The 17,006-nt window shown below is 45.0% G+C and overlaps 1 protein-coding gene across 2 annotated transcripts in view; it reads right to left on the bottom strand.

Moving 5' to 3' along the window:
* Positions 1 to 17,006, bottom strand: part of LOC144150102 (uncharacterized) — a 46,716-nt gene that overhangs the window by 2,174 nt on the left and 27,536 nt on the right. For both annotated transcript variants that reach the window (XM_077681916.1, XM_077681915.1), the window contains exon 5: positions 1,081 to 1,352. In XM_077681916.1, coding sequence (XP_077538042.1) covers positions 1,081 to 1,352 — 272 coding nt within the window. The remainder of the gene's footprint in view (positions 1 to 1,080; positions 1,353 to 17,006) is intronic.

The raw sequence follows: 17,006 nt of genomic DNA on the forward strand, positions 1-17,006 counted from the left end.
GTAACGCTTGTATTGTGCACGTTTGTAGTCTAAGAAAAATTTCCGCCAATCAGATCTGGTTTTTCAATTATCGTACTATGAGTTAAATGTTATGGTTACGGTAAATGTGAATGTTTATGTACAACGTTAGATTTATGTGATAGTAAATAAAAAGCGATGTTAAATATTGAAAAAGTCAGCAGGGGTTCAGTTAGAATCTTTTTTGTTCAAAATTTACGTTGAATTGTAACAGTTGTTATTTATCTGCATCTGAAAATTTTTTTGGATGAATATAATACGTGTATTCAGCCTTCACGATTCCTTTAGGGAACTGAGTACCTAATGTGCAAGTTACATCGACAAAAATTGGCCGCGTATCTGCCCCTATCAAGTAAATTCCTCCCTTCTACGTCCCGCTCATATCTTTGGCGGTTTCTCTTCCGCCTCGCTCCTCCCAAGATAAACACGCTAGAGGTTTGCTCAGTCAATTTACGTTTACCGCGTTACAGCGCTCCAGGCCCGGCGCCTCGATGCCAGCGCTGCCGTACCGCGGAGACGCGCGTGTATCGAGGCACCCTACTACAACGTTTATAGAACCACGTTGCGCTGGTACGCATGCGTTTTAAGCGGAACATGGAACCTGTCTAGTGGAACCGTTCGCTACGTTTACCGTTTGGTTTCTTAATATTCCGCCAGGAGCTGTAGTGGCGCGGGCGACAGCAGGCGAAGGACTGAATTTTTTTTTCTGCAGTGGATGTATTATTGCATTTTCTGTCGCGACAATCAAGCACCCATTAAAATTCCTAAGAAATAACACTGAAAATATCACCCATGTTTTGATTTTTTACCTCATATTTGCGTAATGTTTTGTTCTTGTTCAACAATGTCGCCAAGTACGAATATTCTCACCGGACTTAGACGTTTATAATTACTGGTGGGTATATAAATCTATTGCGCACATTTTGTTCCACTTTAGTTAGGCGGCTGAATCGAGTGACAGACAGATATACAGACAGGCCAAAATTTTCACGTTCAAGTAGCTCAAGAGAGACTATCGCCTTTAAAAATGCTTTGAGTGGAGAAGAAAGCCAGGACACTTGCCTTGGCGTGGAGGAGGTTTTGTCAGCTCCAATCTTTCTTCCCAGTTTTCGCGTCGACCTGGGGAGTTCCTTTGCACTGGCAGTATATCTGGTCGCCGCATATATCGAAGCCTCTCCTCGTGAGCCCGTGCTGATTCCTCCTGCCTCATTTTAACACTCTCCAATGCGGCGCACTGGGCTTCGCGGACTCGCCGCATGGCCTCGTCGGCATTACTCAGGGTCTCCTTGTAGACTGTTTTCCGCTCGGCATCTTCTTGGTCTAACTTCCGGTTCCTGGGAGAAGCGAAACCGATTTTGTAAGACACATTTGTGTACAGAACATAAAATAATATTCTACGAGATCTGAGAACCTATGAGCTGTGCATTGCGCTTTTTATTTATTTATTTATTTACATACCTACTTCGCCCGTTGGGCATTACAGTAGGGAGGACAAATAATCGATATGAAATACAACATTGCACACTATTTAAAGGGTTGGAGGGGAGAAAATCAATTGTAAGAAAACATACAAGGTTTGAATTACTAAGCCACACAATTCAGGCCGTGAGTACAATACTAATCATACATGTGGTACATTCTGAGGGAGCGCATGAGACAGCACTAAAAAACAAGTTTCGCCCAGGTAACAAGATACATTCATTAACACAGCACGCTGGCTAACATTGCAAAGCATAAACATCAAAGAAAGTTCCAAATGGTGAGTACATTTTTATCTACAAACATATTCTTGGAAAGCAGCGGGGAACCTTACATCAGAAGCAACTTAAATTAGTTCAGGAGGCAGCAGGTTCCATTCGCGTATTGTACGGGGAAAAAAGGAGTTTTGGTATTCAGTTATTGTCAACTTGTACGCCACTCAGCCCGCCTTCTTGTTCTGCGCTGCGTTTAATATTCGCCATTCTGGATGCACTCTTCCGCTGCTTTACTTGGACCTCACGATGCTGGCAGGTACAATCACCTGTCACGGCCGCTGGACGCTCAACACAGTCTCTGCGCAAAAGATATGTGCGCATGCTGGTGTTTTATGTTCCTCAGGCACAGGAACGTGTAATGGAACGCCTCGCAGCCAATGGGTGTCTAAGAGCGGCTTCGGCAAAAACGCAGCTTACGCCGATTCCGGCTTTTTCGCGCCGCGGCCTTTAAAGCATTTGCGTTATTACCGTCACTGGTTACGCGAAACGAAATTTATTGGCGAGTTCTCCACGCGCCGCTGTAGAACAGCGTGAAAACGGGACCTTCGCCGCGTGAATGTTACCGTGAAGGTAATGCGCCCGATGTTATTGCAGCCTATCCGTTAGGATACCAGGTTTCGAGTCCCCCCCCCCTCCCCCCCCCCTAATGCATTTGGCGATTTTAAGTATGTTAGGGAAAACTGAACATTCATTCATTATACGCTTGCTTTCGTTTCTCAGCAATACGGAACATTTTTTAGCATAACTACAGTTTTAACATTCGAAACAATAAAGGTACGCCAGTGTAACCATTACGTTACCAAATGGAATAAAGTGTTTCGAAGCATTATCATTGCCATAGCATTCTTGAAAAGGGCTCAGCCGAAACTACACGTGAGAAGCGATTGAATGTTTCTTGCTTTAAGCCCACGAATCCTGGTTCAAGCCCGCCTGCACATGTATCAGATGTGCTAAGTGTTACAGCTAAAATTTGACAAAACTAGGGCAGCGTAGGGTTAAAATATTTCGCTCGCTGAGAGGTTTTTAGTACTTTGTTGTAGCTGTGCAGCAATAGCTTTCCATCATTTCACAAATCCATCGAAACAGAATCGTGTCACTTCCTCTAGCTTTGGGCATGCACCGTATTATTTCAAGTCACTCTCACACCCGATTATGTTTTTCTTCATATTCGGACTTATCATACAAAACACGGCTCACGGCGCCACAGAATCGATGTCTGGTTCACTTGCAGAACATAGACACTTCGAATGGCTAACACCGCGGCGCAGTGCCGCCAGTTGTGCATGCCTACAGCGGCTGTAGGGGCGCTGCAACGAAGATGCTAGGTCTCCGTTTACGCAAACACGAATCCAACCAACCTAACGCTCTATCGCATGGGTAAACATAACCACCGCGTAGGCAGTACTAGCCTAGAAAGTGCCATTGCGCTGCTACCGTTCCCGCCATCTAAGGTACATAACAGCTGCCTCATACCCACGTCATTGGCTGTTTTGACACTGCTGAAGCACCTGAACCTGAATGACTATTATCGCATACCGGATAAGCGCCACCCAGGTACTTTGTGGTTACCGATAAAAATAGAAACAAATGGCTTCTTGTGAGTAAGGTATTCTATTTATTCCGGTACTTATACTTTGTACGGCGACTAAGCCTGTTTTAAAATACGCGTTTCTTGTTCTTCACTGCAAAATCATCGTCCCTGATGCAAATTTCATCAACCAACCCTTAAGATTCACTTCTGGCAAGGTGACATTGGAAAGCTTAATGCACGTCATAAGCTGTAATGGAGGCTGCTGGATGTGAGGTTTCAAGGTGCTGGCAGGCCCGCTGTGCGTGAAGGCAGATGTTGGCGTGATGGCAAGCTTGCTTGCTGAATGGGTGTTGAAAGGAATTTTCTGAATGAATGACGGCAACAAGCCGAAATTCATTCGATAGCGAAGCGGTTGTGATTACAGACGCATCACAAGAGAAAATTCGAGAAAATTGCACTAACATTCGAGAAAATTACAATAACTGCCGTTTTGAAAAGATGTTGCCGAAAACATGGCGCATTCCAGACAAGTTACTTTGATTTGGGAGTCTTGTTTTTAAGCCAGAAATTGGAGGCATCGTATCGAAATGTATACCATTTAGTCGCTCTTTTTGTGTGAGGGGGGCAGTGCCGTGGCTTAGGTTGAAAACATGGACAGCTTTTTTTCTATGCGATAGGGTCAAACCGTGTTCATTTTCGCTGTGCTTTCATTTAACGCGGGGGGCTCAGCCGGGGCAGAACCGTCCGTGGCGTGGATTAAAGTGTATGCGGCAGAGACTACGGGTCCATCGCTTCGCTGATCCTGCTTAGTTGAAATAACGTGGCTTGGGACAGGTTGGACAACATTAGTATTACACAGCACAATTTTGGTTCCAGAGTGCATGCCCTTTTATTCGTAGCTTCGTTGGCTTTCGTCGGTGAGAACGGAGATGTGCGATATAGCTTGAGATGGCTAGCTAAACGGCTTAAATAGGTTCGGAAAAAAGAAGCGGTATGTCTGCCAGAATTGTCTGCCAAAGGTATGTCTATTTGCTAAGCCGGTTCAATGGCGCCTGTTGGCAACGGTCTGTCTCCGCGGCTGTAGTGCAATAATTACGAACTCGGTTTATGTGGCAAAGGTTGGTCGTTCGATCCTTGCTCGGCCGTCGTTTTTGTAGCGAAAGCTAGAGTACGCTACCTCGCGCAGTCTTCGCGGGGTGACCTGTTTTGACCTTGAGAACTAGAGGTCAAACCACACCCCCTTCCGCAAGCGCCCGGGATCCTTGCCGCCACCTGGCGGAGGAAGGCGAGGACGCCGCCACCGCAGTAGTCAGTAACTCTATGGCCGCAGCGGTAAGAGCGCGCGACGAAGGAAGGCGACGTGCGCGCAGAACCGTCTGCGACGAAGTAAGACTAACATTTCTAACACCCGCCGCGGTGGCTCAGTGGCTAAGGCGTTGCGCTGCTGAGCACGAGGTCGCGGGTTCGATTCCCGGCCGCGGCGGCCGCTTTTCTGATGGAGGCGAAAAGCAAAAACGCCCGTGTGTACGAGATTTCGGCGCACGTTAAAGACCCCCAGGCAGTCAAAATTAATCCGGAGCCCTCCACTACGGCGCGCCTCATCGCCTGCGTTGCGTCGGCGCGTTAAACCCCCACAATCAATCAACTAACATTGCTAACATCCGGACCCGTGCCTCCACCTGGCGGAGGATTGCGACGACGACGCCGCCGCAGCGAAAAGTGCACGCGACGAAGGAAGGCGACGTGTGCGCAGAGCCGTCTGCGATGAAGTAGGACTAACATTGCCAGCATCCAGTTGTGGTCGCTCGTACAGCGGCGACGCTTATACAACGCCGTGAGACGAAAAAAGTGCAATAATTTCGAACGCTACTGTTGCGTCAAGCTTCGCTACCTTCAAGTGTTACGCGTTAGTGTGAGCTTCCTTCATTTTTTTCTTTTGCGCCAACCGTGCTATGTCATTTTCTTTTCGCCGGAAAATGTGCCTGTTCTTGTTCGTTTAACTACAAGTGGTTTCCATAAGTGATGTCGTAGATTTATTTCCCCAACTTGCTCATGCACAGGATAGAACAAGTAGCTCAACTTCTCGCTGTGTATGACACCTGATCTTTCTATTTACGATGATTTGCGTGTATGTGTTCAACCCAGAATTTCTTTCGGCGAATTTTGTTGAGTTTCAAAAATAATTCGTTACGAACAAACAGAGGCAGAGCCGAAACCGAAACACCGGCATAAATGGAGACAAATAAAGCCAACCAAGCCCAAGAAAGGTGTAAAGTGGATGATGCTTACTACGGAAAATGAACGAAATCGGTGTTACAGCATAGTTGTATACCATGGAGACTCCACGGATTCTTCCTGTACGATCGCCATCGCCTCCACTATCCGCTGGCCGGCGAGCTACTGGAGTCGCACACGCTTGTCGAATCGCTTTGTTTTAGTTGCTTTGAATAGATTGTTGTTTCGACGAAAAGATACCCCCGGTAATTTAGGGTAAGTGACGAGTCAACTTTGTGTACTTGTGTATTTAACAGGGCAGGGTTGCGTCGCCAGTTAGCCCTAATGTTTTGCGACAGCGACTGATTGTGAGCGTTACGTAGATCTTTGAGAGCGCCCTCCAATCCAGGTATTGCGAGGGGGAGCAGCCTCAGTGTCTGTGCGGTTTCTAGGCCGTTTGTTTGGCGAAATGGGATCATACTGCTACGTTGTTTAAACGCTGCCTTGCTCGCAATCAATCATGAATACGCGCGGTCGACCAATAAGACATAGATACATACACCGCGCCAGGTTGAGTTCGCACAGTTCCGATTTCTTTTGTAGCGTGAGCTACACTGGCCGAGGTTGAGCAGTTTCGCGTGGCTCCTGGAGAGCCGTGCTGCGCATGCGCGAGGAGAAGTGACGTCTCACGGCGCACAGCTGGGGCGCCGGAGCCGCCGCCGCCGCGACTGGATTGGATTGTATTGCATTGGATTAAATTGGATTGTATTGGGTTGTAAATCGTTTTAGCAGCAGTAATGACGATAATCAGCTAATTCTAGACAACCAGGAAACCTAAGAATAACCGGGTCACGCTACGTATATCCTGGCATAGCCGAGCTAAGCCACTGCTAATTTGTTAAGCAATTGCGAAATTTTTTTTCGCATCATTTTTTTGGACCTGGAGCAAGGTGGTGCGCTTTAGGTATCTTTTAGCCGAGGCACATAGAATTATACCCTACACTACTGGGACTCGCATTTTTCAAAGCGATCACTCAGTTAATTGTACAGCTACAAAAAAGGCTCTCCGCGTTCTGATTGAGGGTTCGATGGCTGGAACTGACGCCACGCTCGCACGCCCAGCACTCGGAGTGAATGTTTGAGCGTTCCGGTCGTTCGATAATGAGCATAAATGATTGTGCATTATGTATCAGTAGCACCAAAAACATGCATTCAACCCGAATTTGCTACCACGTCGAAACTACATGCATATCGTGCGTCTGGTGCAGAGGCATAAGCAACGCTTGCCGCGCCCCGTGAGCGTTCAAGCAGTGCAAACGTTCATTACCGTCACCGAATAATCCGCGTCCAGGCCTGTAGCTCAGTTATATTTGGCGTTCGGCTCTCATACTGTTAATGAGTGCACCCCGCACGAGATCAAATGCTTCAAAAGAATTTGGGTCTCCTCTGCACTGGCGTTTCGCAGAAATCATCAGTGGTCATGCACAATTTAAGGCCAAAGGTCTCTTTCCAGTAGCTTGTGGGCAGCATTGCACAGAAAATAGTACACATTTTTTCGAAACACGCCACTTGATATAAACCAAATCTGGAGAATATACCGATAGAAAATAGATAAGAGAACCGCCTTTTCCAGATAATCAATGGTTATGCCACACTGGAAGTTCTTTCTTTTTCAAAACATGGTAGCCTCTTTCTTGTGACAATATTTTTTTAAGCACTGGCTATGTCCGCCTGCATTATTGCCATGTTTCATTCTTTGCGGCCAATAGCAATTTGCCTCTAAGTTTTGAAGATCATTTGAGTGCGTTTGATACATGTGAACGTGAGTACAACCTTACATTTAGTGCCAATGCTTCCCTCGGATATCTAGGCCATTATTGATGCCTAATTAATGCATGTTTTGAAGGAATATTCCCAGCACCACTTGAAAACATGCACTGAGACATCATGTGGGCTTCAAGCACGCGCGTGAAGGTGAATTGGAGCCGGTTTAGTTGCAATCACCTAAAAACAACTTAAGAAACAAAAGATTGCATCGCTTGTATTTTTGTTCAGGAGTTCATCACATAACCTTCCAGCCTCCTTCAGCATAATCGAAAGGCAACGTTATCACCATGTAAATCTGGGCTTCGTCACAGGATAGGTGAGGCAGTAATTTGCCGTAGTAGTAATGAGGGAGCTCATCTCGGCACCATTCTATGAATAGATAAACCGGTCATAATGAACGGCATGTACTTCCACAAAGAAAATGGTTCAGTTAGAAATTTAATTCTTGACATTGTTGCCATGCTGTGATTGTCACTTAGAACGTGCTTACATCGATGTTAATGCAGTATTTTAGGGGTTCTCATATTCTAGCTTGGAGTGCGCAAAACACCTTGCTGAACACCGTAATATTGCATATAGGATTTAGAAGGTAAAGGCACATGTGACTTGCCTGTCGTTTGTTAATAAATTCAATCTTACAGGCCACGGACGGCTACACCTTGCAGGGGAGATCAGCTGGCACGCCCTACTATGATGGTCCAGATGGACCTCTCATGAGACGTCACTGACTGTTTTTCAGATTGGTTACAATGAGTGAGCACCTAGTTCTGTACAATTACAAACTGTCTTGCTATAATGTGCACAGTGAAATTCAGTTACCAAAACTTGCTTCATTTGACTCGGAGAGAGTATTAACAGGTGTTTTGGTCTTCAATAGCACTATATATATGCAGGTCGGCATCATTTCAGCAATTCATTGCTCTCTGAGTTTGGAATAAGTGAATTTTAATGTATTGTATTTAATGCCTTTATGTAATGTGTAACCTGAATCTTTGTTGCCATTGTACGTTGGTCTGCTCAAACAAAAGCACAAAGGTGGCAGTTCTCAGCAAAAAAAGAGCAAACTAGTATGAACAAGATGCAATATATAGAGAGAAGTGACATCTGCATTTTCCACACATGACATGAACATGCTAAACTGAGGAAACAGGAAACCGATTACAAACTGTTTAAGCATCACCGAAATGTTTAATTCAAGGAACAAAGATTATGTGGTGCGCGCTTGTACCATCCCATCCATGCAGCACAGCTGGGCGGCAGCAGCATTGCGCTGACCACTCACGTATTATGGTCTACCGAGGTGCAGCATGTTCTGATATCCTGTGTGCTGAGCAGGTTGCTAAACCAAGAATACCACGTGTTAAATGAAAAGAGAACGTGGCGCCAAACAGATGGGGACGAAGACAAGATACGAGAGACATAGTCGCCAACTCCCAACTGTGTATTCAAAGAGAACCACGCTTATTAAAGGGAACCACATTTCTAAAAGAAAAAACAAACAAAGCGAAGGTACAGTTCAACTAAAAAGTCTAACAAGGGGGTGGGGGACAATCGCTGTTACACACAAGTGCAACATTGGTGAAAGCATAACAAGATAATCGCGCCGGCCTGAAGTTAACAAACCAAAGTGCGCACGCGTTTTGCAGGTGAAATGCGGTCAGCAGGAGAGGAATGACAAGTGCACATTCTAATCTATGCGATTAAAACTGTGTTTGATGAAGGAAATTTCTTTGTAAGTTAAGGATAGTGACGGCGTGCTGCCGCACGTGTCGCCTGCTCTTTTTATACAGACCGCCTCTATTATCTCCCTTACCGTTTCGTTTTTTTTTCCCTTTTTAAAAATGTCGCCTTTTCCAGTAATAGCTCACACCCAGAGCGCTTGCGAAGGGCTGCGAAATGCCCGCCTATGTTGCTACAGACTTCCAACCGGTGCTCCCTCGCATGTTCATTCAACCAGCGTCCTCCTTGTCCAATGTACACCCTATCGCACTTCAAGGGTATACTGTATATGACATTGCTGCGTACTTTGGTTTGTTAACTTCAGGCCTGCGCAATTATCTTATGCTTTCACCAATGTTGCACTTGTGCATACCTGCAATTGTCACCCTCCCCCCCTTCGTTACACTTGTCAGTTTAACTGTACGTTCCTTTTGCTGTTTGTTTTTTTTTCTTTACAAGTCGCGTATAAGTAAGGGTGGTTCTTTTTGAATACACAGTTTGGAGTGGGCGCCTGTGTCTGTCGTATCTCGTCTTCGTCCACGGATGTTTAGCGCCACATTTTCTTTTAATTGAAGTATAAACCAACCCACTCAGTAACAGGTTCTGTTAATTACATGTTAGAAATAGGTGCCATCTGAGCCGAGTTGTCAATCTAATACAGGAGCATGTGCCTACTTCTTAGTTCACAACAGTGGCTTCGCAATGCTGACAGCATTTAGACTTTTTCTGAAACCCACTTGTAAGGGGTTGAGATGAGATGAGAGAAGACAGGGTGATAGTCGAGATAGATGGCTTAAAATCAAAGCTATTCATTCTTGCACCGTAAAGTTTTTAAATTAGCTGTGTGTAGAGGTGGGACGCAGGGTCTCATTAGGTGGGATGAACATTGACGGAGGCAAAAATAGAAAAGGCAAGGAGAGAACATCAAACAAAGAACAGATTAAATTAAGAAAAGTATTTTGATGTGGCGAACATATATATAAGCAGCTTTCACATCGTTTTCATATTTGTTTTCCTTCATCGTATTTCAAAATGGCTAATCGTTGCGGAAAATAATGAAAAAGCCGCAGAGGCTTATTCTATAGCTTGCAACAGCAAATTATTTATCGATATTCTTTAGCTGGTGATAGAGTTAGTACACTCCCACCACCTTAAAAATTTCAGGAGCCCCCCCCCCCCTCTTTTTCCTTCTCTGTGTGCCAGTGGTCTTAGCAGATCTGTATTGACGGAAACATATTGTATTCCCTGGTGGTTGGACCACTAGTAGTGACTACATAAGACGTGGCAACCACACAGCTGTCTTGGGGAGGAATTAAGAGTTGTCTGTTTCAAAAATGTCCACTTCGTGACTGTTTCAGTTGGGACACAGTTGCACTTGTAAGGCCTCTTACGTATGGATGTGCTGCGTCAGATATGGTTGTCTGCTTTCAGCCAGTCTGGGCTCACTAACAACGGACACCTTTTGGTGGACATAGAATGGTGAGAACTGCGAATTCCGCCCTGTTTATATAATCACACAACAGCGTTTCATAAGTCTAAACAGCCCCCATAAAGGAACATCCCGTCACCTGTGATTTTTATGCGGCGAAATCTATGTCTGAAGTTGTGGGGCGCTTGGACTGAATTGTGATCCGTGCTTTTTGTATTGCAGCGGTCCTTCCTGCTGCAAAAACCACTACCACTATCTAGATATTTTAAATAATAACGACTCCGAATGCTTAGAATATACAAGTAGAACGTCTGCCTTTACTGCCGGTGTTGCCAGAATTCATACACAGTAACATCGCTTGGAGCATAGGTCCCCTTGGAAAAAAATGATAAACCACAAGTACATAAGCGAAAATTACACCTTCCTGTTAATAAAAATGCACATCAGACCCTATATCCGGACAGGTGCACTCGGAATAGCTCAATCTCCCCTGAAAAATTACTTACACAGGTGTACGCGGGAACCCAGAGCAAAAAACTGGGCTACATAACCGTGACAATCTTATTAGCGCACTTGAGTTAAAAAACTATATTTTAAGATTATGTTTCAAATAAAAAAAAAACAGTGGAACGAAGTTTTGAATGCTTTTTGTGTGATGTAATTATTATTTTTCTGGTTGTGTGACGAATTTGAGTGACAATCTTAATGCACTGCACGTACTCCTTTCATCGTACACCCTGCTTGGTTTGAAGGTTGTATTGATGCTTTGCTTGACAAAAACACACAGACACCAATGAAACAAGAAATTGGGGAAATAACCTGCAGCGCGAATTACAGTGAAAGTAATTTCACAGAAGTAGGGTCAACAGTGCCCCGGTTCATCCGTACCCAACAAAAATAAATTATCCGCTCAAGTAGACGCATAGCTGTGAAGATAAATTTGGACACAAAAGATCTTGCTTTGGGGACAAATGGCCCGCCTAGCTATTAACTCGGTTTGTAAAGTGACTTTGGTAGATCATCAATTATTCTTCGTTGAAGGCCCGAACCGGGACACGTTTCCTGAACTTGAAGCTGCTGTTATAGCTAGCTTCCTTTTAAGACATCTATCTACATTTGGATGGATGTAAATTTTAATAGTTTCCTTGCCTACCGGCAGCTATATTTTTATAGTTACGTATGCTCGAGGCTAGCTTATCTTGGCGTTGCTACTGAGCGTTGTTTTCACTCTTGTACAACCCTGTAATTGTAGTTCTTTACTATTCCACTGGTGGAGTTTAAATTTTATTGCACACATACAGTCGTTCTGCTAGCCAATATTCTTGCTCAAGCCTCTAATTTGACGGCAGAAAACTTCCTGACTTCACACAATAAATGACTGATGGGGTAAAATTGAAATTAACTGCTTGAACACGTTTATCAACGAATGTTTAGGTACCGTGAAATTAAAATCAACGCATCTTTTACTCACGAGGCGTAAAAATGAGGAACGAGAATCTTATGCAGTGAGTTCGATTGCTTTGCTGCAATAAATAATGCTGCGATGTGTAGTCAGCTGGATATACACGCGTACGGCTGACTGTAGAAGCGTTCAGTAGTAAGTTGGTTGTTAAAATTCTGGGGCTATTAGAAATTATAAAAACAAGTCTGGAGTGCCGGACTGCAAAAATGCATGGGCTTTTATGCAGGATTTTTCGGTGTCGTACGATTTTGCTGTTTGTAGTCGAGAGGCTAAGATATTCATGCCTGCCCAGAGGCCGCAGGTACGATTCTGATGGTTTTTTTGCTTGAGTGGCTTCGTGACGTCTGATATTGAAAAAATAAAATCTTGAAAATAATTCGAAAAAGAGCAGAAACACAAGTAGGAAAACAGTGCAAACAGCCAGTAGGTTGGAATATGGTTGCCAGACAGCTCAAGTTGTTGCGTCTGTGGTCACATGGATGGAAAACTTTTTGTGTCGATTAACATGACGTCGTGCTAGTTGTGCTGCCGACTGACATTATCCCGTGGTCACTTGAGTTTTGCCTAGAAGCAATACTTTCAAAGGCGTCTCCTTAATTGCAGAAGTAATGAATTGTGAAAGTATTTTGCATTTATGTTCAAGCAGGTGGTTGAAGCAGGTAAAATTAGGCAAAGGCCCATTTTAAAGGCACGTATTCTCAGAGGAAGAAAATGTAGAGTACAAGCTACTCAACTGGTTCATTTCTTAGCAATCTTTTTACTAAAATTCTCGTTCGGTAAAGGCATTGCCACCACGCGGCGCCTCCAAGAGCACTCCAGGCCAAGAGTACCGTGCCATGGCCTGAAGGTAGTCCCAGCAGGATAGTTTCCACTTAAAATGGTGAAAACATTTTTTTCTTCAGATTTTCGATTTTTATTTTATGGTGAAGAATAATGGAAGCAAGGTAATGGGTCAGAAGCAAGGAACCACATCGGAATCACCTCGTCAGTATGTTCGAGAAAGCATGTGCATTGTGACTATATATTTGTATTGAGTTTATCTGGATTGTGCTTTAGTGCGTAACTAAATTATTTTTTTTTTCTTTTCAGTTGCCCACCTTTTCAGAGAGTCATCATGTTTGATATTTATTTCACGGCAATACAGCAACAGTAAAAATGACTTTGTTTTGTGCAATATTTTCAAGCTCCTCAGCACACACTTCTAAACAACTGTCATAAAATACGTGCTGGATAAATTTTCTGCAGGCATTATGGTACGGTAGCAGAAAAATGATCATGACAGTAATGGGCAGAGCAAAACGCAAGTCCTGATTATGAGCTTACCTACTTACTACAACTGTTGTTTTATAAATTTGTTCGCAAGAAATAAAATCAGTGGAAAGTTCGCATTGCGTACCATATTTTCTTTTCATGTCGTCATCATTTTGTGCAATTTTTTCTATATCGGCCGTCATACCATCACCCAACCTGCGATCATCGACGCTACCGTCATCAGCATGCCATCATCTACCGACATGACGTCGCCTACCAGCCTGCCGACATCCATCACTTTGCCATCGTGCCAGCATGCCGTACCTTCCGTCATGCCATCATAAATTCCATTACCATAATCCACTATGATGATGTTTGATGGCTTCCATCAAGTCCACATTTTCTATACGGGTGCAACACTAAACACTACAACTCTAGCATTCACCACATCCTTACTTAACCAAAACAAAATAGCTGTCCGGCTAATGGAAAGAAATATTCTTCCCCGTGAAACCCTTGTTCATAAAACGACCCCGGTACATTCCACACCACAATGCCAATGACACGCAGCACCTGTCACACCGATGCAATAGTCTGTATCTGCTTCCTATCACAAGTTGAACAGAACATTTTCCTTTCAAACTACCGGTAACCAACAAGAATTGCTTGTACGACTAGGAAATGGGGCGGCACCAGCATTGGACTGCCCTGACGAGAGTAACCGTACTGCTGAGTAATACAACCATTTGTAGCCCACGCCCCCTCCCCCCCCTCCCCGGGCCATCCTCCCGTTCCGAAATCACTGTGCCGGTTCCCAGAGTGTCACTTGAATCGCGGGGAAACGCTCCCTCTGCCTTCCATGCGTACCATTTTACCTTTGCCAAAAGCACCGTTGAAACTGCCAGCCCCCCTCACCGCGCCGGCCTGCTGGGTGGGCACGGCCTTAGTGAACTTGTTTGGAAGTGGAGGTCTTCCGGGCACGGGCAAGGAGGGCTAACGACAAGGTCCTTTTTAGTTTCTGAGTTTTAGTTTAAATGAGCGGAGCTGCCTCTCCGTCTTGCCGAGCAAAATCGAAAACGAAGAAAGGGGAGAGCTACAAAAGAGCGGGCTCAGGGCGCGTAAAACTGCATCCTGTTTCTGTGCGGATTAATGTTATTTACTGCCTTTTTTTTAATTTGTGCTTTTACTGCGAAGCACTATACCTCAAACCAGTTAAGAAAATTTTAGTGTCCGCGTCAGCAGAAAACTCCCAGGCTACAACTGGCTACACAAAGAAACATCCAGGCTACTACTGGGTACTGGCTAAACCCGGACTACACAAACTACTAGGACACAAACCCGGGCCAGAAAAGAAGCGAAGCGAGAGCCCGCAGTCTTGCCGACTTAGCTACAACCACACGTGGAGACGGGGAGACAGACGGTAGATTGGATTCAGTGTATGGGGAAGGAAGGGCGCTTTCTGGAGGCGACACATGAAACAACAGTGAGGGGGAGGCAGTGAGAGATATGACGCCATAGCCGCGCGTGCCGCCCGCATCCTCACCCTTCGAAAGACGGTCTCTCCGTTTTGTTTCTGCCGACGCTGCTGCGTTGGGACTCTGCCCTCGCGAATCCCAGGTAACGGCTGCCAGAGTCTCTGGTTTCAGTCTTTGTAGAGCCACGCGTGTGAATTCAAGTGACATCGCAGGGGCAATCGTTGTGGGTGTCGTGTACAGCTGCGCAGTTCAACCACCTTCACGGCGTGGATTGGAGCCATTTTTTTAAAGACGATAGTCTCTCTCGGGTTACTTAGACGCACAAAGTTTGGTCTGTCTGTCTGTCTGGCTGTCTGTCTGTCCGCATGTCTGTCTGTGACTTGTTCAGCCACCCGGGCAAAGTAAAACAGAAGCTGCGCAATAGTCTTATATACCCACAGCCAAATTTAAACGTCTAAGTCAGGTGTCAATGTTCATACTTGTAAACATTAATAAACAAGAATAAGGTATTACGCAAATATAATGGAGAAAATCAATACATAAGTGATATTTGCAGTGTTCCTTTATTTAAAAAATCATGTATGCTTGGTTTCTGCGATAGCAAATGAAATACCACATCAACTGCAGAAAAAAAATTCGCTCCGTCGCCTGCGGTTTCCCGCGCCAGTAAAGCTCCTGACGGAATATGAAGAAAAAAATCGGTAACAGTAACGACAGGTTCCAGTAGATAGGTTCCACGTTCGGCTAGGAACGCTCGTGGAGAAGGGCAATGTGCTTCTATAAACGTTGGAGTAGTATGCCTCGATTCACGTGCGTCTCCGCCGTACGGTAGCGCTGGCATCGAGGCACCCAACCTGAGGCAGTGGAACGCGGGAAAGTTAAACTGACTTGAGCAAACGTCTAGCGTGTTATCTTGGGAGGGACGAGAGGAAAGAGGAGCAGAATGAGAGGTGAGCGGAAAAGATAAGGGAGGTATTTACTTGGCAGGCACGCCAGTCGACTATCGTCTTACGTCGACATTTGCAACTAAGGGAGCAGATACGCGGCCATTTTTTTTCTGCCTGTTTTTCTTCTTTAAAAAGTAAATCTGAAAAACTCGGGATATAGTAGCCGATAAAATTGTATCACATAGAACACAGCATAACTTCAATTGCCGTGAATTTGTTTCTATTTTTTATTTGTTTCTTGTATATTTTATTACTATTGCGCAGCGCTGCTTATCGCAATGTTTCTATTACCCGTTTGATTGGTTTTATACGATGTCTGGTTTTTTATTCTTTCGAATTTTTCTCCTTTCCCTTTTGTTATTTCCACCCTTTGTCTTCGTTGTCCGTTGGTGTTGCATAGCGCTCTTGGCGGCAATCATTTAATAAAGTGACCCGCCGCGGTGGCTCAGTGGCTAAGGCGTTGCGTTGCTGAGCACGAGGTCGCGGGTTCGATTCCCGGCCGCGGCAGTCGCTTTTCTGATGGAGGCGAAAAGCAAAAACGCCCGTGTGTACGAGATTTCGGCGCACGTTAAAGATTCCCAGGTGGTCAAAATTAATCCGGAGCCCTCCACTACGGCGCGCCTCATCGCCTGCGTTGCGTCGGCGCGTTTAACCCTACAATCAATCAATTTAATAAAGTGTCTATTTTGTATGCTCGTATATTTTTGCCTTAGTGAGAGATTGATGAGTCCACTTTCGGACTGTACACATTCTGATGATGATGGATTGATTTTATTGGCGCAAGGCCGACATGGGCAAAGAGCGCCAAACACAAAGTGATTTGATAGGAGAGAACACGAAATAAAATCAGTTAAAAACAATGAGCACGGCTGGTGTAAAGGGCCAGGGTGAAGAACAAGAGTGGTTAAAAATTAAATAAGGTGGCTGGTATATAGGACCAGGGGTAAAACTATGGGTGATAAGAGATGAGTTGTAAGAAATGAACTTCAGATAGGAACCTTAAGGTTCGCTGAACAGAGAACATGGCTTCATCTCCTAAGAAGTATGACGGGTGTGGTGGAATATGTCGTGTGTGTAGTTGTGGGAAGTGTTTTCGTCGTGTAATGTCGAGTGCCTTACATTGTATGAGGATGTGGATCACGGATAGGGCCTCTCCGCACCTGCTGCACAGAGGTCTTGGAGACCCCGTGAGAAGGTGCGAGTGCGTTGCATGAGTGTGCCCTATCCGTAATCTAGCCAAGGCGACTTCAGTGTATCTATTACGTGTGTCGGTGGTGTATGGTCCCAAGTGTGGTTTTATTACGTGTAACTTGTTGTCTGTTTGTTCACTCCAGTGCGTTTGCCATGTTTTGCGAAGTTGTTGTCTGATGTGTGGTTTC

Source organism: Haemaphysalis longicornis, unplaced genomic scaffold (assembly GCF_048455015.1).
Source record: "Haemaphysalis longicornis isolate Haplotype H1 unplaced genomic scaffold, Haemaphysalis longicornis Haplotype H1 scaffold_8, whole genome shotgun sequence".
Classification (NCBI taxonomy): Eukaryota; Metazoa; Arthropoda; class Arachnida; order Ixodida; family Ixodidae; genus Haemaphysalis; species Haemaphysalis longicornis.